Genomic DNA, 24,714 nt, shown 5'->3' on the forward strand with positions numbered 1-24,714 from the left:
ATGTGCCACGGATCGCTTAAATGGTCTGGAGTTATGTCACGGCTCACTTAAGCAATCTGTGAATGTGCCGCTTGGTTCATTTTTACAAAATTAGGTTTGAAAGGGACAGGCCACATTTGGGCCGTACAGGCCAGTGTTTACCGTGGGTCAAGGGTTACCTATGGGCTTATAGGTAGGGTCGCCATGAATTTCTAAAAAAATTTGAGTTTTTGGCCTTCAAATGACATTGAAATTAACTGAAATTCATTGTAATAAGATATTTTCTTTTGAAATTTTAATTATTAAAAAAAAATTTTTTTATTTAAAAATATTTTTTTGATCGTCTGGGGGGGGGGGGAAAGACCACGAGCCCCACGTACATCTCTGATCCACCCACTACGCGTTAGGAGGTGGGGGCAGAGCGCTGACGAAATTTTGCTAAAAGGGGGAAGGATCAGAGTTTTGCTGACTTTTTCTAACAAGGGGAGAAAGGGTCAAAAATCGCTAAAAATTTGCTGACGTAATGCTTGATCGGCGCTTTTTTTTAAGCATGTGCTCAACCCTAAATATGGCGTGGCCTCGGTACACTTGCTGATAAATTAAGTGGTTTGCGGCACATTCCTACCTCATTTAAATGACCCCCGGCATATCTCCAGATCACTTAAGTGGCTTGTGGCACATTTCCAGATTACATGAGTGACCCGCGGCACATTTACAGATCGCAAATAATCTGCGGTGTTGTTCTAGATCACTTAATTAAGTGGCCCGCGACACGTTTTCAAATCAATGAAGTGGCCCCACACTGTTCACAAAAGGTTGAGTTAAGTTGTAATGTGCCGTGAGTCATTCAGGTGGTCTGAAAGTGTGCCACTTGAGTCATCTGGAAATGTGCCACAAGTCACTTGGATGATCTGAAAGTGTGCAGCAAGCCACTTGAGGGGTCTAAAAATGTGTCAAGAGTGCCACTAAAATAATCTATAAAAAATGCATCAAGCCACTTAAAGTGTTAATGTATTGCGGACCATTAGGTGATATGTGTGCTGCGAGCCACTCAAATGATATGTAAATGTGCCTTCAGGCACTTACAGTGATCTGCAACTGAACTACGAGCCACTAAGTGAACTGGGGCCTAAGTGAACTGGGGGGTTGCCGCGGGTCGCTCAAGTGATTTGGAAATGTGTTTGGTGTCACTTAGGTGATCGGTATATATGCCGTTGGCAGCGTAAATGATAGGGAAATGTGCCCTGGCCACTGAAGTAATCTGGAAATGAGTCCTAATTAAATGATTTGTGGTCGTTCGTGAGCCACTTGTGTGGTTTTGTTATTTGTCCTGGGCCACATAAGATAACTCCGAGGTGCCATTGGTTAGCATGTCTTTTTTAAGGCAAAATTAGGTTCGTGTGTATGCTATTGACGACTGCCGTTGTCTATGAAAAAAAAAATTCATGAACATAATATGCAGGCCATTCTAATCGTTGTATCCTTCGGGTGTAATGTAACTCCAGGAGGTGTTACATCAGCGGTGTTCAACATTCAGTAGAGTGTTGGCCATTTCATTGATTTCGAAATGTGTCTCGGGTCACTTAAGCTGACCTGTAAATATGTCTGGGTCAATTGAGTACTCTGGAACTGTGCCGCGGTGATCGGTAAATTTTCCGTGGGTCACTTAAATGATCTGGGAATGTGCCACAGTTAAAGAAGAGCTGGTGGCAGATGGCAGCACTACACATATAACAAGCATTACACAGAAACGAAACTTCACGCCAGGTTTCACTACACGTACACTCCAACATGTACCAATTCGTTAGAGGTTCCGCAGAGGAATATGGACGATTTACATGTCTGGTTTAGTAATAGTAGTATACTTAGAGGATGTGAAACCGTGATGCAGGTTACTTGAGTGTTCTTTTACAAGTTCCATGGGTCAATTGAGTGCTCTGGAACTGTGCCGCGACGATCTGTAAATATTCCGTGACATATTTACTGATCAAGGAATGTGCCTCGGGTCACTTGAATGACGTGTAAACGTGCCGCGGGTACTTGAGTGGTCTGGAACTCTGCGGTGAGTCACTTAAGTGATCTAGGAATGTGCCACAGGTCATTTAAGTGAAGTGGAACAGCAGCTGGGGTAACATTGGGTAATCTGGAACTGTGCTGTGGTGATCTGCGAATGTGATGTGAGCCACTAGAATGACATGAATCTGTGCCGCAGGGTCTCTTGAACGATATGGAAGTGTCGCATGGTTCATTTTTACAAAATAAGATTTGACGTTGTAAGCCACAACAGATGACTCTGGGGCACATTCGGCCCGTGGACAATGGGTTAAGCATGCATGGGTTACATTTTTATGGCACCTAGACAGGTTTTTTTTTCTTTCTTCGAAAAGAACGGTGGGGGGGGGGGGATGGATCACGATCAATAGTTGGACTTTTCAAGTAACAGTAGCAATTTAATTTATTTTTAGTTTTGCTATTTAAATTGTTTTCGATACCAAATTCTGTGGAAATGAAAGATTTTTAAATTCATTAGAACTTGCGTTTCCTAAAATATCTATAGATAATACTATAATTAAAGTATATAAGGTGTGAATATTAATGACACAACATTTTTAAATGCCACAATAATTCGGGAATTCCATTTTTTCCCTCCTATTTTTTTCCTATTTTTTCTCAATGGTGTTCATATTTTTCCTACTTTTTTTTTCAAATTTTCACTTCGAGGCCTGTAAATGAGAAATTTGATTATTTCTTTTCTTATAGTAATTGTTGAGAAGAACATTAGTTATTTTTTGAACAATTAGTTTCATTACTGCTTTGGAAGAATGCTCATTTTAGCAATTTTCAAAATTAAGGTATATTTCTTCAGCTGACAATATACTAGCAATTAAATTCATTACAACAAGTCTTGAATTTGTTGATTTCATAAACAAATTTTCATAATCAGACAATAATTTTTGTATAATGACAAAACTGTACAATGTAATAGTTATAACATCTTCACAGGGATATTTTAATTCATCTCTATCCTGGTGGCGTATCAAAATGTTGTTTGGATGATGATATATTTATCTACTTTGAGAAAGTGTTTACAGAATGTATAATCATTAGAGCCCGGATTATATGCAAATGCATATTTTATTCTTTTTTTAGCATTAATGCATATATGTAAATGCATAAAATCAAAGAATTTTCAGTATAAGTGCATATTTTCAAAGGTTTATTTAAGCTCACTCAATTTTTTTTATAATTTTTCAAATAAATATTGTTCACAATATTTTCATAACACTGGGTTTTTTCCCGCAGGTGAAATTTTGTGAATTAATACATGTTTATGAAGTATTTTACGAATACTAACTGTTTTATTGTTAGGCATTTCTAGGTATTTCTAGAGATATGCCAAAGTGTTACATTTTTTTTAGAAATAATGTTGAAATTCTTTTCTTACTGGTATTTTCGTTATTGAGCAACTACAACAAACTGTAAATTAAAAAATGCCAGAATAAAAAATATGCAGAACTTATTTGCATATGCGGGGTATATGTATGAGGAGATATTTTTTGTAAATGAAAAAAATACATATGCACTAAGAAATAGAAAAGATGCCTTTTAAAAAATGTGTGCTTTTTTTTTTGCATGTTGATTTATTTCAATGCATATTTTCTCATTTTTTTGTACATATTTTGGAATTTTTGACTTTTTTAAAATTTCTAGTGCATATTTCTGGGATGTTTAGTGCATATTTCTGGGATGTTTAATGCATATTTTGGCATTTTCAGTGCATATTTTGGCATTTTCAGTGCATATTTTGGCATTTTCAGTGCATATTTTGGCTTTTTAAATGCACATTTTGTATTTTAAGTGCTTTTTGAATTTTTAAGTGCATATTTTTTCATTTTAAAGTGCATATTTTTAACAGCATATTTTGCCACTTTTTTAGTACATATAATCCGGGCTCTAATAATCATCAGATATTTTAAAAACTGAATGCACACAATAACCGGCAATATACATAAGTGCAGGCAGAACATTATCTACCTGTTCCAAATCATGTAACTTTAATGCTGAAAATTTCTACACTATTGTGACTGTCACCACCAAAATCAACATCATCATCATTGGAATTCATTTCTATATTGCGAAACGATTTTGACTTCAAAATCAAAGGAAGGGTCAATTGAAGCCTCAGTTTTGCCTCTGTCTCTGTTTCATATAATTGTGCAACTGAAATATCGTACTGGCCTCCAACAAGTTGCCTATATTTTCCAAAGCGATTTTCCGAACTATCGGTTTGGAACTTACTCATTAGAATATACTGAATGAACGCCAGAACTTTGCCACTGGACTTATCCCGTTGCGGAGATCTCTTCCAGCCCAGCGTCGTGGCAGAGTCTGGAACACTTTATTTTGTGTCCAAAAAAAAAAAAAACATACAAAATGTTTACAACATATTTTCCCCGGACAATTGAGTACTGTTGTGATTAACAAATTTTGTGGTGATTACAGACGAGATGGGATTGGGAGTTGTAGAAAAGTTTCTGGGTTTAGTTAAGACGGATGAATGTACACATATTATTCAATTCAATTTCAATTTTTCAATTCAAATTTATTTTAAAATTTGTGTGAATACTTGTTATATGATATTATTGGCAACCAAGGAGACAGATGTCCGATACTGGTTGTTACAATGAATAGGTTTAAAAAATATAGTACAGTGATATTATTAAAAAAGATAGTAGTTACAGATAAAAATAGTATAATTAACAAAAAATGAATGTTAAAAATTCCAATATAAACAATAAAGAATATTCTCATGCGACGGCGGAGGTGCTATAAAAATTACATATGAATAATATCAACATGAGTTCTTAATATAGACTTAATATTTACCCAAAATACACAAAAGAAAAAAAAATGAATATCATGTTGACGATATACATAATAAATATGGAGCCAACACATGAATTTGTACAGGATTATGGGAGGTGATTTAAAGATATGATTTAATTAAGCATAATGTTATACAGGGCTCGGCACGGGTCACTTTTTTCACTAAAAGTCACTTTTTTAGAAACTGGTCACTTTTATTACGTATTTTCAGGCCCAGGTCACTTTTTCCACTTTTTTAGCAAAAAAACCTCGGTCTCGTGCGCTTTACTGCTGTCAGTGTTTTTCTTTTCTTCAAGGAGGAACTTTACCTGTTCAATATCGCTAATTTTCTCCCTCCCTTCATTGAACTACGATCGAAGGCATCTTATCTTCCCGGGAGCATACCGTGTTACGTCAGCATAACTTGATTTCAAGGCGCTTGGAAAAAGTAAGCTCCTTGGTTAAAGAATCGTCATTTTATGGAAAAGCCGGTCGGAAAAAAAACTAGCATAAAAGGCGTACTTACAACAAAGAAGTTTTTTCCCCCCTATACTACCATTCTTTCTTATTTCCCCACGTGCTCACTCGTTCTTTCATTTTCATCTTATTTTAAAATTGATCCTTTATTTTATTTGTTTTAAAAAGTTTTAGTCCTAAGGGCCAAATTCCTTTCTTGGAGCATCGAGAAAGTTACATTTGTTGTTTGTTCTATCGTTACTTTTGTTAATTTTTTTAAATGTTATTTGAAATGACGATTTAAGAGAGCCTGTGCAGAAGCTAACTTACGCGCAGCGGGAGAATACCAAAGCGCGTATTAAAGACGTGCATTATTAATACGTATTAAGCGTATTAATACGCTTTGGAGAATACTCTTGTAGCTGGCCAAGGTTAAAGAAGCTCGCATGTATTTTGAATTTACTTACAATAAAAAAAAAATCATCCGATTGAAAATCGCGATCTATCGACAAATAAAATTCGTACTATTTTTCTAACTGGATTTAAATCTCAGCACGAAACCGTACCCCCAAATTTGATCGAAAGGAGAACTATTTATGAAAAGATCACAGAATCCTGCAATTCAACATTTAGTTTAACACAAGGGTTTCCAAATCAGATGAAAATTTGTCATCAGGCTGATAAAAACTCAGTTAACGTGCATGCGAGCCGTAACTGAAGGCGGATTTAACGATGGGCACACCGAGCGCGCCTTTGGCCCCTACTTCACATTTTTTTCCTAATTTAAAGGGCCTAATATTAATTTTTTTTATGCCCGGGCCGTAACTTAATTTAGAGCATCTTCACGATACTGATTGTTGACTTAATATTGTTGGATTGTTTTCCTTTTTTTTTCTCTCCATGCACGTGCGGGAACCGGTTGTTCCGACGATGTATGCAAATCGGCGGCGGCGTACCCTCACGGGAGCACGGATATATAGACTGGTTTTTTCTCTATAGGTGAGATATCGGTTTTTTCCGCATGGATGTATGTCGGGATTCGATTTGTTTCTCTCTTTTGATTGCCGGCCGTATTTTTGATGAACGAAAATGATCTTGTTTTTTGTTTTTGCAACTTTTATGGAAAAAGAGTTCAAAATGAACTTCTGATCATTGTTTTTCTTCAGCTCAGTCGGTACGCTCTGCCCCCCAAGAAATATCGACATCTTGCGCGCCATTCTTGATGTGTAAAAAAATATTATTTTTAGACCTCGGAAGTTATTAAAACTTTTGTCTCGAGTCTGTTATGACCGCAATAGGAGAGGGCGGGGGTCTGGTTCCACGGGTGTTGAACGAGGAAAGGTGCCGAGTTTACTCATTTTCTGTTAAAAAAGAGTGGATACCGGCCCCAAGCGATAGTAAATTTTCGTTCGTACTTGCGACCCGGATTGCTACATACCGTGATCAGATCCAAAAGCGGGGGGGGGGCAATACCTTGGACGGCGTTTTTGATGGAATGGTATATTTAAGAAAAGGCAATAAAAATTCCTTTGCAAAATTATCGAATTTCACAGTCAAGGGGCAGTAAAATTACGTTTCTCCTCCAGAAAAAACAATTGTATTACGGCCATGGTAAATCGGGTGTCCCGGATGGGGACGAATTCACTATTTTTGTTCGTTGAAAGTTACGGGAGGAGTCAGCGCTAACGTGGCGACTTGTTTTCGCGCTAAAATAGGTAGCCCTGACAGCATCATCCATAAACCCCGTATGTTGTTGATTCGATTTTTCTGTTCATTTCATCCTAATTTTCCGTATTTCCCGATATATTACTATCGATTTTCGCATATTGCCGCATATTAGGTTAATTCATATTATAAATTATATATTTTTTTGTAATTTTTTATGTGCCCTTTGTCAGCCATCTTGAATTGACTACCGCAAAACGGCGATTCCTTGGCGCGAAAAAAAGTCGCCACGTTGGTGCTTACAAGGTTCATGGGAAATTTACCGGGGAAGGCCGCTGAGTCTCTTTTTCTGTTAAAAATTACGGAGGGAGGCCAAAATTATACTGTTTCCAGGGGTAGGAACACTGCGCCAAAATTAACATCTTGCGCCATCCTGCTCCAATAGTGTTTTCGTATTTTTCTGCGCCAAATAGCTAATTTTGCTTCGTATGTCCAGAATTTCTTAAAAGACGCCAAAAATTTTTTGCTCCTGCTTACCGTGAAACGATTCTTTCTAAGAGCGTGTTTTATATATATATTCCACTGTACGCCTTATTTAAACTGTCGGCCTTTCCATCGTGAAACCCTGATTGTGCAACTGAAGATAGTTTGCAATGGTCTTTCAGCTTTAAAGTGCAAATGCGAGTCAGTTGCCGTTTAAAAAAAGTCGCCATTGGAAGCAGCAGAAATTACTGTAGTCGATCGTCATTGCGTCAAATCCAGATGTTTCGTGAAAAAAATTTCCATTCCGGAAGTAAAAAATGTGTTTTCGCCGAATTACGAATGTTAATTTAGAAACTTTGCCGAATAACGAGTGTCAGATCGCTAATCTCTCCAAATAATGCGTACTTAATCGCCAAACGTCGTGTTGATTCTTCCGAAATTCTCCCCCATTTTGCAACAATTTCTTTCCGAGTATAAAAAACTTATAGAAAATTTTTTGCTCATTTGAAGTGCTGCTGTTCAAGACAGCAAATAGTGCCCTCAGTAAGCAAAAATTATCTTAAATAGACTGGTGTGAAAAATTTTATGACAGCCTCTCTTTCAAACAAGGTGTCAAAAGCCTGAAACACCAAAAACAAAAAACAAGCTGATGAAAAGATTTTTGATAACAAAAGACAGTGCAGTTTTATTTTGAAAAGGGATGAGGGTTAACGAAAATATTCTCGTTAATTTCCCTGCTCCAATAAATATCTGCTCCAAATCCTATATTTTGCTGCTCCAAAACTGATCCGAATCCTATATTTTGCTGCTCCGAATCCTGAATTTTGCTGCTTCAAAGCTGCTCCGAAATGGACTTTGTCACTTTCCACCCCTGTGTTTCTGGGTAAAGGAGTAAATGTGGTTTTTTTTTGCACGGGTGTATGTTGTGTGTAAAAAAAGGGAAAATATATATTTTTACAAATTTTTCTCTCGAAAAGCAAACAATTTCAAAACTGGTTTATTTTCTCCCTCACCCAAGGACAGTATTATTTTGGTGCCCCGCCTGTAAAATAGTACTCGCCCACTTTTCTCAGTCCAGCCATAGGTGAAGATACTTTAAGGTCTTAGGGGTGTGGCACGATGACAATTGATATACATCATATATATCTGACGTATCAATAAATATTGGTTTTGCCGGAGATGCCCTGGACCTCCCCCTTTCAGGGGAGGGGACCCAAAGATCTTACGTTGCGTCTATGTATACATCAGTAGGCTCTGCCATTGACGCTGGGGGGAGGGTGGATTGCCCCTCCCTCAACATATAATAATTAAAATAATTTAGTTAATTTAATAATTTGAATACTTTATTCAATTTAATTTAAATATTTTATTCAATTTAATAATTTAAATATTTTATTCAATTTAATAATTTAAATAATTTATAAAATCAGTAATTTAAGTAATTTTTTAATTTAATAATTTAAAATGTTAAAAATTTAATTTTATGGTTTTTAATCATTAAGTAAATTTCTTAAAATTTGTTGGAACATATTATACAAACCTAGGTATGTAAATAAAATTTGTACTAGTTAAAAAACGTTTGAGTACATTTTGTATACTGTCATTCATAGCATAATATGAATGAAAAATCCACTGGAATGTAGATGAGACAAATTCTCTCATCAAATTTTGTGTTATTTCATTTTTTTCCCTTCTTTGAAAGGGAAAAATTTTTCCCGCTTTGAAGTTATTCTCTCACACATAGTTGTTGATAAATTTGATAAGTTATTCAAAACTTTTCTGGTTAGCAGAATGCGTTTGAGTTTGATTTAATTATTTCACGCTATTATGTAAAAAAAGCAATTTCAATGAGTTCTATTGAAATGCAAAGTTAAAACTAAATTCAATTTCAATTCATTTAATTTGGTAATAAAAATTCATTGTCCATTTGGTCTCTCTCTCTAAAAATATTTTGGTCACTATTTGGTCACTTTTAAACATTTCGGTCACTATTTGGTCACTATTTCAAACATTTTGGTCACTATTTCAAACATTTTGGTCACTATTTCAAACATTTTGGTCACTATTTTCACTATTTTTGAGGCCATGATCCGTGCTGACCCCTGTGTTATAGGATGTAATCAGAAATGTGACTCAATGTTAATGAGTTCGAGTAGGTAAAGTTTGAGGTGTTTTTAAAGGAAGTAAATGCAGTAGTGTCAGTGATTTCTCTGGGTAGATTATTATAGAATTTTGGAATCAGAAAGCAAAAGTGTTTTTTAAGAATATTTTTATGAACTAATGGCAGTGAGTAGATGGCATTTAGACGAGCGTAAGTACGGGATATGTTAAGAGGTAAGGAGTATTGGTGTTTTTTTATTATTAATAAGGATTTATAAAAGTAGAGGTAACACACTGGGAGAATTCTTAATCGATGAAATTGATCAATTAGAGGGGTAACATAATCATTAGTGATGCATCTGATAGCTTTATTTTGGAGAGAAATAATAGGCTTAATATTAGTTAGATAATCTCCTCCCCAAACTGAGAGACCATACATTAAATATGAATGAAACATTGAATAATAGAATGTTATAAGGAAATGGTTATTAATGTACGGTTTCAGATAATAGAGCTTATATAAAATGAAACGGAGCCGAGTTTGAAGGTATTTAATATGCGATTTCCATTTCAAATTTTGGTCAATATGAAAGCCAAGGTATTTAATGGATGTTACTTGTTCAAGACATTGGCACGTGCACGAGGTGAAGTGTGAACATACATGGAAAGTTATATTATGGTTGATTTGAGGAATGGATTGAAGAGAAAAATTTATAAATTTACTTTTTGTTACATTTATTTGTAAATCATTGCATTGAAACCAATTTCTAATTTTGATGAGGTCGTTGTTAATAATGTTAGTGAGTGCCAAATATTCCGTGCCTGAATAAAGTATGACTGTGTCATCAGCAAAGGTTATAATTTTACCTACTATGTCGAGGTTACAAAGATCGTTAATAAAGATTATGAATAGCAGCGGGCCCATAACCGATCTTTGAGGGACTCCCTTTTTTATTTGCATGACATTACTCAGAAAGCTATTGCATTTTACCATCTGGGTTCTATTGTCAAGATAAGATTTGATGATACTAAATGCATTTCCTCTAATTCCGTAAGCATATAATTTCGTGAGTAGTATACTATGATTAACACTGTCAAATGCTTTCTTGATATCTAGAAATACTCCTATTATTTTTTTAGAACGATCTATATTCTTATAAACAAATTCAGTGAATGTCAATAGAGCAGTTTCTGTATTACTGACAGGTAAAAAACCATGTTGATTTTTCGAAAAAAAATTAATAGTAGATAAAAAACAGTAAATTCTGGATTTAATAACTGTTTCAAAAATTTTAGAGGTTTGAGATAAGATAGAAATAGGTCTATAGTTATGCAAACAATTTGAATCACCATTTTTGTAAATAGGGAGCAATTGAGAAGCCCCCCCCCCCCCCCCAATGCCATCTCATGTGTTACCATTAGGATATACTGCATTTTCAGTTTCTCTGTGCAATAACAGCAAGTTTCTCTAATGGCATGGGTAGTCAATTTTAAGCAAGATGTGTTTCAGATGTTAAATGTCCATTTTCAGAGGGAAAGTCTTTCCAATTATCCAGCCAATTGATTAACACTATTGAAATACATTGAGAGCCAGTTTCACATTTTGTCTTAATAGATTTGGTTGTCAGTGTCGGCGCATATTTAACCATACTAGTATGTTTGATTTCATACAATTTCTGTAATGCTCCAAAAGAAGCGTTTCTCAGTTTACCAGAATTTGTTCCTGTCCCAGATGGAAACTCCGGATAAAACATACATAAATCACACTTTTTCTGGTTAAGCCAATTGTTGCATACACATTTCAAAATATTTACAGTATCAATAACAAAGAAAAAAGTTTACCATTCCCACACGGATGAAGATATACGATTAAAACTTTTGGTGGGTTGACAAATTTGGAAATCGCCTTTCTATTTAATGAATTGTTATCAATAACAACACAAAATACATGGAAAGCCTATTTCTTCAAGCACGATAAAAAACTTTTCAACAAATGAATGGAGCATATCAGCATTTACGGTCTTAACTGGCAAAATTCCAATAACGTCTTTATAATTTGATTGCACACTTTGAACCATTAAAAACATACGCTGAGTTTGCAGCTTCTGTGCTATTATAAGAAACACCTAAAATATTTCCTCCTTTAAAATCCAAGAAAGATTTCAAATGGATTTCATCCATCATCAGTTAGTTTTATCTTTATCATGTAAATACTGGAAATTTTTTTTTCATAACTTAGAAAACTATAATCTTTTTCATTTTTCGGATTCAAATTATATTATGCATGCATGCATTTTCAGTGTTGATGGGTGTGGCAAAACAATGAGTTCACTATTTCTGAGAAACTTATAAGCATGAGGAGAGATAGATAACATGAGAGAAGAAAGAATTACGAGATCAGAACTGTATGTGTTTTGATTTTTTTTCCCGAATAAAAATGATACAAGATTTCTCATTGTATAAGGAAATACTTTCCAACTTTCCAGTAGTTTGACGATGTTACCCAATAGATTTAGTTTTTTATCTGAAGGGCATTCACAATATTTTTTAACTGTGCTTGCAATGTGAAAAATTTCATTTACATTTTTAATATGTACAGGAAAATTAATTTCATGAATTTTGCTCAATATAATATGGTCATTCAACTTAGGATTGTGATCGATAATTCCTTTCACATAAACTGAAGAGCCAAAAAAACTGGTACAGGCATGCTTATGCAAATAAAGAGAGATGGAACCAATCAGAGTACGCGCTGCGGTCAGCAACGTCTATATAACACAACAAGTGTCTGGCATAGTTGTTACATCGGTTACTGCTGCTACAATGGCAGGTTATCGAGATTTAAGTGAGTTTGAACGTGGTGTTATAGGCGGCGCACGAGAGATGGGACATAGCATCTCCGAGGTGGCGATGAAATTTGGATTTTCACGTATGACCATTTCATGAGTGTACCGTGAATATAGGGAATGCAGTAAAAAATTAAATCTGCGACATCGCTGCTGCCGGTAAAAGATCATGAGAGAATGGGACCAATGACGACTGACGAGAATCATTAAACGTGACAGACATGCAACCCTTCTGCAAATTGCTGCAGATTTCAATGCTGGGCCATCAACAAGTGTCAGCGTGCGAACCATTCAATGAAACATCATCGATATTGGCTTTCAGAGCCGAAGGCCCACTCGTGTACCCTTGATGACTATACGACACAAAGCTTTACACCTCGCGTGAGACAGACAACACCGGCATTGGACTGTTGAGGACTGGAAACACGTTGCCTGGTCTGACGAGTCTCGGTTCCAATTGCTTCAAGCTGATGGACGTGTACGAGTATGGAGACAACCTCATGAATCCATGGACCCTACATGTCAACAGGGGACTGTTCAAGCTGGTGGAGGCTCTGTGATGGTATTGGGCGTGTGCAGTTGGCGTGATATGGGACCCCTGATACGTCTGGATACGACTCTGACAGGTACGTAAGCATCCTGTCTGATCACCTGCACCCATTCATGTCCATTGTGCATTCGGACGGACTTGGACAATTTCAGCAGGACAATGCGACACCCCATTCGTCCAGAATTGCTACAAAGTGGCTCCAGAAACACTCTTCTGACTTTAGACACTTCCGCTGGCCACCTAAATCCCCAGACATGAACATTATTGAACATATCTGGGATGTCTTGCAACGTGCTGTTCAGAAGAGATCTCCACCCCCTCTTACTCCTATGGATTTATGGACAGCCCTGCAGGATTCATGGTGTCAATTACCTCCAGCACTACTTCAGACATTAGTCGAGTCCATGCCACGTCGTGTTGCGGCACATCTGCGGGCTCGCGAGGGCCCTACACGATATTAGGCAGGTGTAACAGTTTTTTTGGCTCTTCAGTGTATAAAGGGACGTTATTTACAAAATTTACGCATACAAATAAATAATTATCATGACAAATTACTGATGCAAATCCTTCAGGTAGATTTATCAAATGTAGTTTTTGAAGAAGCTCGTCAAAAGCTTCAATTTTATACTTTTTCAAGTGGTTGTCATGCATAAGGCTTTCTTTAATGTAGGCTTCCAGTTGCAAACACTCTAGCCTCTTTTTTTTTTTTTCAAATCTGGTTCTTCTTGTGAAAAGTTATTTCTGGTCAGATATGTAGGGCATCCCTGGAAAGTAAGATGGCACAGCTCCATCCTTCAATCTAGGCTTTTCCAACAGAACCACTGTCTTTTTGCCTGTCTTCTCACTAAAAAACTCCACTGATTTCCTTGCATCAGTGTTTGTGGAACATTTAGCTCACATACCTAAAAATGGAATCATAGTATACATCAGTGATTCCCATCATGAGCATTAATGCCCCCTTGGAGGCGATGGAAAGTTCCAGGGGGCAGTAGAAGCTACGGGTATAACAGGATCCTACGGGTTAGATTGCATTGGGAAAAGGATGGGAGAAAAATATTTCTGAAGAAGGGCGCGATGGGACAAAAAACGTTGGGGAATTCTGGTATATGTTAATAAATTGATTTGACTGTCTTGGTTGTATGAAATCATTTATAAGGTGTAACCTCTCAGAGAAAAATTTTTATGGAAAGAGAAACATAACTTAATTTTTACGGGATCAAGATAACATCAAAAAGTCATTAAAGTGGTCTGAAAAATATTTCAATTTCATAAGTGATTATGAAATTCTATTTAAAACTGATTAGCAACATATTGAAACACTAAAGTAAGTAGTAAGTAGTAGCAAGCCAAGATTTGAAAAGAACGTGGTCCTCATTAATTCATCGTTTCAGAGCGGTATGTATATGAATGTGTGTGTGTGTGGACATGCTAAAGTAGCCTTACTGTATTGTTATATTTCATTTCACATATCACAGAATTTTATACGAGCCCATTAAAAACATGTATAATCATATAATTGATGATAGGAATGCAATGAAATTTATTTGAACTTACTCTAAAATTTTTTGTGACTTCGAAATCTCGGGGTATCGCTGAAATCCACTTTTACGAAGTTCCTTGTTTCTTGGGAAGCCGAAAGTTGAGACTTTTAGGCCTTCTGGATAATTTCCTCTGCATCGTGGTACCATGCATGAATACACCATAGTTGATTTATGTTAACTCATTTGATGAGATTGCAACTGTGAAATATGCTCACACTTAAAATCAAATAAAATAATCAGTCCATATAAAATCTTTCCAACTTATGCAATTTAAAACAAAAATAATTATATTTAACTAATAAATGACTATAATACTTACATTGATTTGTTTTTCCAACAGTGAATTCCAGTAACACTTGCCGATATTCTTTCTGAAGTCCCGATATTTTTACATGAGAAACTAACGTCAAATTCTGCTGAGGATTGTTTACTTGAAAAGACTCAAATGCATACACAGGAAACAGAGAATGTATGGCATTATTTTTCCAAAAATTATCGGGGAAGGCTCAGCTCCCTTACAAAATTTATTGGGGGGGGGGGGGCCTTAAATATTTTCTACTCTAGGTTCTGGTGCCTATGATAAGGAATCAAATAAAATTAACATTAAAAAAAAGAAAATAAGAAATAAATGGAAAATTTCAAATCTGGGTACCATTACATTCTAGTACTAGGAAATAATAACTTCTAATACTTCTACATTGAATCTACATTCTAATACTTCTACATTGAATCTACATTCTAATACTTCTACATTGAATCTACATTCTAATACTTCTACATTGAATCTACATTCTAATACTTCTACATTGAATCTACATTCTAATACTTCTACATTGAATCTACATTCTAATACTTCTACATTGAATCTACATTCTAATACTTCTACATTGAATCTACATTCTAATACTTCTACATTGAATCTACATTCTAATACTTCTACATTGAATCTACATTCTAATACTTCTACATTGAATCTACATTCTAATACTTCTACATTGAATCTACATTCTAATACTTCTACATTGAATCTACATTCTAATACTTCTACATTGAATCTACATTCTAATACTTCTACATTGAATCTACATTCTAATACTTCTACATTGAATCTACATTCTAATACTTCTACATTGAATCTACATTCTAATACTTCTACATTGAATCTACATTCTAATACTTCTACATTGAATCTACATTCTAATACTTCTACATTGAATCTACATTCTAATACTTCTACATTGAATCTACATTCTAATACTTCTACATTGAATCTACATTCTAATACTGCAGCCCTGTTTCCAGCACTTAGGTAGCCAAGGCCGGAACTAGGGAAAAAGGCCGCTTTCACAGGCGGGTATCTTGCGGGTGGGCTGTTAATTCTGGGGGGGGGGGGAGGAACGAAAAATACAGTTTCAATCGATTTCTTCAGTGGAAAGATGGTGAAAAAATTACATATTATTCCCTCCACAACTAAAATGATCCTGTTTCGGAGTTACACATTGCTGGACAGTGCATTTGGACTGAGATCTTTTGCGAGATTTTTCCAGATTTTTCCAGAGGGACGTGCTTGGAACCTGTCATAGGTGTAAACTTGTATTGGGCCAATGGGATTAAGTCCCCCCCCCCCCAATAATTTTGGAGAGCCGGCTCAACCCCCTCCCCCAAAAAAAATTACATATATACATTTCTCGCACCTAGACTCAGAATAATCACGTCACGTCAGTACAGTGTGTTTCAGCCTTTATATGAAGCTGTGACGTGTAAAAAGTGGTGATTTTTCCACAAAAACTTTTTTCCGGCCATTTTTCAGGATGTGACTTAATTATCGGAAATTACTGTAATTTTTTTATGTTCCATTGTAAATTAAATTGGGAATTTCTAAAGAATATGTAGTATTTCTTACTTATGATATTCAAAATAGTGTTTATTTCAGAATGAAAGAATTGTGAATTCTTCCTTTCACGGTCACTTCTTTTTTACAGACGAATTTCTTTTTATCCCACCGGTGACTGCTAAGAGGGAGGGTGTTTTACATACCCCATTTACATTTGCAGCTCTCTAAGAAATTTTAAATATCTTGCGGCATCTCAGTCAATCTCAAGGAGGCATTTCGATGCTCCCCCTGCGAGAAAAAAATGATCTTCACGCCTAGTTACAGCCAGTCCGTGGCATCTAGTGGCATGTTTACCGGAGGGAGAGGGCGCTCAGTGGACTATAAGCAGGGCCATGGCCCCCCCCCCCACATACTGGGGAAGTGCTTCTAGCCTGGGATCTTTAGCAGGCCTCCGAAGCCAGACTTCACGGGTCCTTTTATAATGGATTCATAGCATGAAATACTAAAAATGATTGTAATTGTCCTAGGCTGTGGCAACCTGGGACAGTGCTCCAGGAACCTGAGCTAAATGGGTGGCCCCAACAAAAAAAAATTTACACTTATTTTTCACATTTCTTAAAATCTTAGTCAGTTTCTTATTCAGCAAAATTGAAAGAGAAGGGAAGAATTACTCCTTTTCTGAGCATAACCCTATGAAGGGAGTTCCCGCCCCCATGAAAAAGTATGCACCTGGGCCCTGAGAAAGCTTGCTACAGCCGTGGCCTAGGGCTGGAGCCCTGTCAATTCCACCTTGGGGGGACGTACCGAGGGCAGAAAGTTTTGTGAGAAAGAAGGCAGGAAGGGAAAAGGAAAAAAAATCAGTTTCCAAAATTCTTCGAAACGTTTAAAAAAAATTTATTTCATTTATTTGAGTCTTTTTTTTTTTTTTCTTTTTGCGATAAAGGCGGCCGCACCCTCTGCAGCTGACAAAGAGCATTTCAATAGGGTTCAGTTTTGGCTGCTGCAATGCAGCTTTTCTGAATACAAGCACCATTTCCTAATTAGAAAGATGGGGAGTGTATAGCATGTCGTGTATGTGGGGAATATGTCGCCTGGAGGCATCTGTCCATATATTGAGATCCCTGCTTTCTCCTGAAAATAATAAATTCAATTGCTGAAGTTTACGTATAGGCTATATTTTATGATTTCATAAAGAAATTAGAAAATGAGTTGTAAGGTTGGTAAGTCAGTGGGAGCTACAAATATCTTAATGCCGTATACGTGAACATCAGCCTACAAAAACAGAAACAAACAGTTGGATGCTTATCGGTTATAACGAATTCAATTCCGTCCTAGTGAACCTGCAATGCAATACTAAAATAATGATCAATCAATGATAAATCATATTTATATATATGGGATACAAGGGGTCTCATATTCTCAAGTAATACATCACCACTCGCGGTGGTGGTGGGGGGGGGGCGGGGTAAGGAGTTCGAGTGATGATTGTTTGAGAAATAGAGGGGTACGAAAATATGAAATTGGGTTATGGTATTTGGTTGGTATATATGAAATGGTATATTATTTCCGAAAGTGAAGTATTTATGTAAATTAGGCCCTAAACTTCTGGTACTTGCAATCAGGTAGTGGGAGTCCTATAACATCACTCGGTCTGAGGGGCCGTGGCCCCCACAAGGGGTGGGCTGACAAGGCTCCAGCCCTGGGGTCCGGGATGATTTTCATCGTTTTGTTTTTTCAACTATAAATTCATCATAAAGGGGCCCGTGAAAGATCCCAGCCTAGGGGCCCTGCTTCAGGATGTGAGGGCCATGCCCGGGGCCTTATGATGCTCTTAAGTTTTACAGACATGGGTTATAGCAAGATTAGGGTTGGATGGGTCAATGAAGGTTACATGTCGTGAGTGACAATCTACGAGTCCGCAAATTGTAGGGGGCGGGGTTGTTTCCAAGTTTTTGTTTGGGGAGCCACACTGGAGGATCGATTTTTTTTTTTTTTCAATGGACTAAGTTCCATAAAATCGAAAGTTGTATTTCAAGAAAAAAGCCCGAATATCTCTCTGAAGCACTACCGTACTATTGCGAGAATCGACTTCGGGTGTGTTTTGTCAACGCGATAGCTAGATGGCGATCTCTAGCTTTAGATAACGCTCTGATTCTGTTCATTCCCCTATAACCACTCAAAGAAGGATCGACGTAACTACAGATTTGTGTCAGAGTTCCTCACTCTTCGTAAGCCAATGCGCCACAGCGTTGGTTGATTTTCAACTTTGAGCCCTGAAGGCTTGTCGATCTCACGTTAAAAAGTCGCGCCACTGAGAGCAACAATCCTACAACAGTACAAATATTCGATCATTACGCTTCACTCACAATTTAAAATATCGATGGCAGCACTGGAAAATCAGACAACACTAGATAGGCACTCAGACTGTTAGGTACACTCCCACATTTGCGGCACAACTCATTCTGTAGTAACTTGCCCATGACGATAGACCGGAGTTTTGCTAGGTTTGAAAGGAAGTCTTTGTAAGCATTAAAACCATTGAAATGTCGATAACAATTCAATGGACCACTTACAGCCATGATTCCACGGCTCCCTTGTCTCAGTCAACGGTTTACCCACGGCTCCCTTAATACTTAAAGTAGTACACATCTTGCACATTAATATAGACAGCTTGCCTCTGATAAAGGCTGGTGACACACCCATAGAAGCTGCGACTTACACTTTGAGAACAACTGACTTGCAGAACATGAGTATTAATATTTTATTCAAAAGTGAACATCTTTAATGTTTGTGACGTACGTAAATAATTTGCATTTTAATTTTCTTAAATTTCTAAGTCTGTTCTAGGACCACTTCTTCCATCATCGCGAATAGGTTGAGGAGTGAGTTTTCCTCATTAATCTCGAATATTTACGTTGTATCGGTTTTCACGAATATCGGATCTGCTGATTTTTTTTCACGTGTCACTTCGCTATATCCGGGCTCGACTGACACATCACTGGATTTGATGGTTTATATTGATACATTTATTTCATTATCATCTGAGATAGTTGAAAGTAAACCAATATCAAGTCGGAAATCTTCTATCAAATATTGCCCCCTCATCAATGTTTGATAAAAGAGTTATGCTGATGCACTTCCTATCCTGCACTGCGACGTATTAACTCTTCAAAAACCTGTTCTTTTGACGCAGGGCCACAATGTCAGTGAGCAAGGAATGAATAGAATAACCCAGAGAGTATGCAAGCATGCGAATAATGAAAAGGTGACATCTATAGAGAAGGGATCAGGTTTGTTAGTGTGTATAAGCATGGGATTGGCTTAAAGAGGAATGAACTAGGCTGTGAGGCAAAAAAAAGAGCAACATAGAGAGTGTGCAAGCATGAGAGTGACCTAGAGAGTAAGGAATGTGGCCAGAGACAAAAGGAGTTACATTGTTATTGATAATATATTTTAACACTCTATAGAATAGTGTGCCAGGACCGAAGAGCAATATTTTTATATAGCCAATTATCATTGTGTTGAAGTTTCAGTAAGTTTAATTCATAGCATGTAAAATTTCAAATAGGTATATAGTATACAGATTTCAAATAAATTTCCATGTTCATATTTGATCTATTACGGGGGGGGGGGGCACAATAATTAAATTCCCTGCCATGACAAAATTCAATAATTGTTCAATTTTTACATAAAAATATAGTTCATATAATATAAAATATACATAATCTTATACAAAAATTTACTTCAGAGAACAACATAAAAACTCCTGCCCTGATAGCCCATGGGTGAAGCTTAGGATGTAAAAAGGTGCATTATCAGGCCTGTAAATAGGCTGGGGCATCAAGCCAAATGGAGCTTCACGAAATATATATATACTTATTTTGCAACTTTTTAATGGGAGCCCCAAGAAGGCATGCTACTACCTTGCCCATGATCATTTAGTTTATAATATGGCTATTAAATATTTTTTCACCATCACCAAATAGTCATGTCCCCCCCCCCTCCCACATCCTGAAGCTGAGTCCCTCGGCCGGAATTTTTGGTAGGGACCCAGCAGAGGTACCGACATGACATGAAAAAAATATTGAGGGGCTGAAAATCCCTAGTCGTTCTGTACGCAGAAGGAATGGTGTGTGTAGTTTCCATGCTATGAATTCACTGTAGAAGGGCCCGAGAAGATCTTAATCTAAGGGCTCTATTCCAGGATGTGGGCCATAGGAGCTCAAATAGCCTCAACTCCAAGGTTCTGGCACGTACGGCTCAAGCACTGTGGCAACCCTTATTTACCTTTTTTTTCACACTGTAAATTCACTACAGAGGGGCCCCATTTTAACCCGTCAAAGATCACAGCCCCGCAGGAGGGAAGGGATTTATGAATTTAAATAACGAGAGAAAAAAATAATGGTTAAAAAAAGTAACAAACATTGACAATATCTTGGAAAATTTATCCTTAAGTTCGATAGCAATAGTAAAATAATGCTTACCTTTCCTCTAAACACTGTCTTTGGCGTCAACTGTTTTGTTAATAAGCAATTAAATCGCCGGCCTTCGTAGCTTGTAACTAAATGCTGTGCTTTCCTTCCAAAATGGCCGTCTTTGTTGACGCTCACTGACAGGGAAGACGGGGGGGGGGGGAGGAAATGCATCCCGAGGGCCTGTACCATTCTTGGTCGTTGTCGGTCATTATAAATTGCAAGTGCACCGTTATGATATGCGGAAAATTTTGATTATTTCAAAAGAAACTAATTATCGTAAAAGATATTCTCCTTCGAAGCGAAATGCTGTAAAAATGAGAGTGAAACTGTTTTAGAGAAAAATGAAGATATTTTGGCATTTACATGAATGCATTTTATGAATACATTTTTACTATACCGTTCAGTATCGGACACTAAAAATTTTCTACCTCTTTCTGATGCTTGGTATTCATTCAACGAACTGCCGTTGCATTGACGTCAATCCGATATCATTGTGCTACTGGGGTAATGTACAAATCCAACTGGACACGACAGATATTGACATTCTAATTGAACATTTTTGAAGAAGTTAAAAGAACGTAAATGTTGTTATTTTAGAAGAAAAGCAGTAGGTCGGAATTTTATACAGATGCTGTCAAAACGTAAATATATAATTATAGGCTAATTATTTATTTTATCTATATTTAAATTATTTACTTTATCTTCAATTATTTTTTTTTATTTAAATCACACATGAGATCGTTAGATAACTTTACACATATCAATTGAACCTTTATTAAGAGTATACACAGAAACCTGTGTATAATTGAAAAAATATTTGCCTCTTGCAATTCTGTTGAAGACAGGTTATACTGTATTACCACCAGCATAGCTCAGTAGATCACTAACACACACTAGGTCGCACACCACAACAAGGTGACAACACCTGCGATACAGGATTTTAAACTTAAAACACAAGCTAAACTATAGTGTGTTCACTCTATAATCATGTGAAAGGTAATCCCAATTCATACATAGCCAAGTTCACTATGGCAGTGTCAGACAGTGATGGTCTGACGGCTTATGTGTATTCTTAAAGGGAAATCCAATCAGAGGCATATGCAGGATCAACCTTTGGAGGGGGCACAAAAGGATTAGGGGGTAGGTTACAACAAATTTCTTGAAGAGAAATTTCGAGTTCTTAGCCTTCAAATAGCATTGAAATTAACAGAAATTGATTATAAGAACATACAAAGGTATTTTCTTCTGATATTTTTAATTTAAAAAAAATTATTTTTTTTGAGCTAAAAGTGAATTTTTGATCATCTGAAAGTGGGGAGGGGACATAGAGGGCTTGTGCCCCCTTCTCTGTACTTTTCTCTGATCTCAATATGCGTGAGGAGGTGGGAGGGCAGAGCTGAAGAAATTTTGCTGATGAGGATGGTCAGAGTTTTGCGGACGGGGGAGGGGTTTAAAATGACTTTAAATCTGCTGATGTGTAATACTTGAATGGCCCCTAATAAATTAGAGTTTAAAAATAAAACATTGTAATATGTAAGAAGTAAGTTTTAATTATGTTATTGTGTTCAAAACATTATCCAAAAGTATTCATTTACATTTTTGACATTTTAAACCAGTTTTTGATGTTTGTCATGTCAAAAACCCAACCCTGATTTGAAGTATATCTGTCAGTCTCTGGAGTCAAAAAGTCAAAAATTTATGACAAAGACGGTAAAATGGCAAAGTTCTTATAGTCAAACACTGTATCAAAATTGATACAAACTGGTTGAAAGAAGAATAAAGACAAAGGAATGTTGAGAGACATTACTGAATGCAGAACACACCAATCATACACGTGCGCTGGGTAAAATGAAAGGGATAAAAATGAACCTGTTCTCTGATGCATGCTGGGTGTTGATGGGTTAATGGTGGGTAATTATTGTACACATTATTTATGTATTTCTTACAAGGTGCATATTTCTGATACAGGTAAAACTAAAAAGAAAATACAAAGTGCGACTTTTTATTGATGAATCATGCTCCTTTGGTGTACTTGGTACAGCAGGAAAGGGTATCTCAGAACACTTTGGTATCAGTGTAAGTTACTTGATTATTTTAATTTATCTTTGATTTTAACAAATTATTTCATGTTGAGAATGAAGAATATGTGGACAGTAAAACACTTATTATCTGACCCACATTTATGAGTAAATTAACAAAATGTCTCTGAAATTCTCTTACTCATGAAATGATAGATGGTAATGAAGGCAGAGTTTAGTTGCACACAAGTACAAATGCAAAATGAAAATATTTTTCAGAAATCATTCAGCAAGAAAATTGTGATTCATCAGGAAATATTATAATACTAGCTATAATACCCGGCGTTGCCCAGGTTTTCTTCAACGAGACTTTTTTGGATCACGTGACATCTCCCTCTTTCTTTGAGGGACATACAAACCGTGTCTAAAGGCCGAAACACACTACGCTGACGTGACACGATTATCACGTCTTTTCAGAGACGTTGTGAATTCTGATTCGCGGAAATTCTGTGACGTTGAAATTATATGACGTGAAATTCCCACGTCACAGAATCTCCACGAATCAGAATTTACAAAGTCCCTGACATGACGAGAAAACACATCACGTCAGTGTAGTGTGTTTCAGCCTTTAGTTCACCAATATGGCGACTTCCTGCGCAAGTCATGAAAGAAACAAATCTAGATTTAAAGAAACGTAAAAAAAAATGAATATATATATTTTTTTCTTTTTTTTAAAGGGTGCTAGGTATTTCGATTTCCCCCACCCCCCTTTGAACTTCAAGTGATCTATCTCTGCCTGTTTATGCTTCAAAATATGCTTAATTAAAGCTGTGGAATTTTTTCGATGTACTTTTTACGGGCCCATAATTCATTTTAAAACAACCAAAACTATATGAATTTATGCAGTTGAATATTAAAAGACAATACGGAGATATTAATTTTCATGCTTGAGAAGATATAAATATAAAGTTGAAATCAATGTTATTGCATGGAAATCCAACTCGAAAGTATAGGTCTGGCTAATTAGTTAATATTTAATCTCCTGGGCTTCGTATATGTCTAAGCGAACTCAATATTTTAAAAATCGAGTATTTAATACAATTTTTAAAATTATTGGTGTGACAGAAAACCCCACCAAATTTCCACATTTCTACATTAAAATCGGCAGTTTTAACACTGATTTCTATGAGGATCACCCTTTTCCTGACCATCAAAGCGATGCTGATGATGATTACGACGTCATTCAAAAAACATCATTACTGGGAGTATTGAAAATGTGGCAAACCATTCTAAAGGCATAAATATTATACATACATTGGCAGCGTTGAAGAAATGACAAACCGTTGTAAAGGCATATACACGTCTTAAACGCTTTGCTAGGGAACCAACCCTGCTCTTACAAAATTTTAAAGTAGTCTATCATTCAAGTCTGGTCCCATTTGGTATATATGCAAAATTTGGCGACGGATGGTCTGAAATTTTAGATTTGTATAGAGAACATACACACAGACAGACAGACAGAAAATCAATTTTATATATATAGATAGCTGTGCTATAAAAGACTGATCTATGTCTACATTTCTACAAAATGTATATTCTATTATAATTAATATACATGTGTTACTGTTTCTTTAAATTAATGCATATTCTATTTAGAAATTTACTAACGCAGATGGTTCTTTCCAATTATGTCAGATAATCAAGGTTTTTAGTGTACTTCAACAATGTTTCAGTAAATAGAAATGCTTTTCTGGTTTTTGAATTGAAAATATAAATACCTCGGGCTTTAAATGCCAAAATTAAGTTTCAATTAATACCATTGAGAATTGTAAACACATAAATTGTGATATTTATTAAAATTTATGAATGTTTACAATTACTTCCCAGGCCGACATTACACT

At 36.3% G+C, this 24,714-nt stretch overlaps 1 protein-coding gene across 2 annotated transcripts in view; it reads left to right on the plus strand.

Moving 5' to 3' along the window:
• The window catches only part of Spt-I (serine palmitoyltransferase subunit I), a 280,091-nt gene that overhangs the window by 146,211 nt on the left and 109,166 nt on the right, over nt 1–24,714 (plus strand). Inside the window, exon 9 of one of the 2 annotated variants that reach the window (XM_089249944.1) lies at nt 22,764–22,871. The exons of the other annotated variant lie outside the window; for it this stretch is intronic. Coding sequence (XP_089106070.1) covers nt 22,764–22,871 — 108 coding nt within the window. The remainder of the gene's footprint in view (nt 1–22,763; nt 22,872–24,714) is intronic. 2 annotated transcript variants of the gene reach the window in all.

The sequence above is a fragment of the Pholcus phalangioides genome, unplaced genomic scaffold (genome assembly GCF_987345545.1).
Source record: "Pholcus phalangioides strain wild (caught in Gottingen) unplaced genomic scaffold, Ppha-v1.0 ptg000022l_1, whole genome shotgun sequence".
Taxonomy (NCBI): domain Eukaryota; kingdom Metazoa; phylum Arthropoda; class Arachnida; order Araneae; family Pholcidae; genus Pholcus; species Pholcus phalangioides.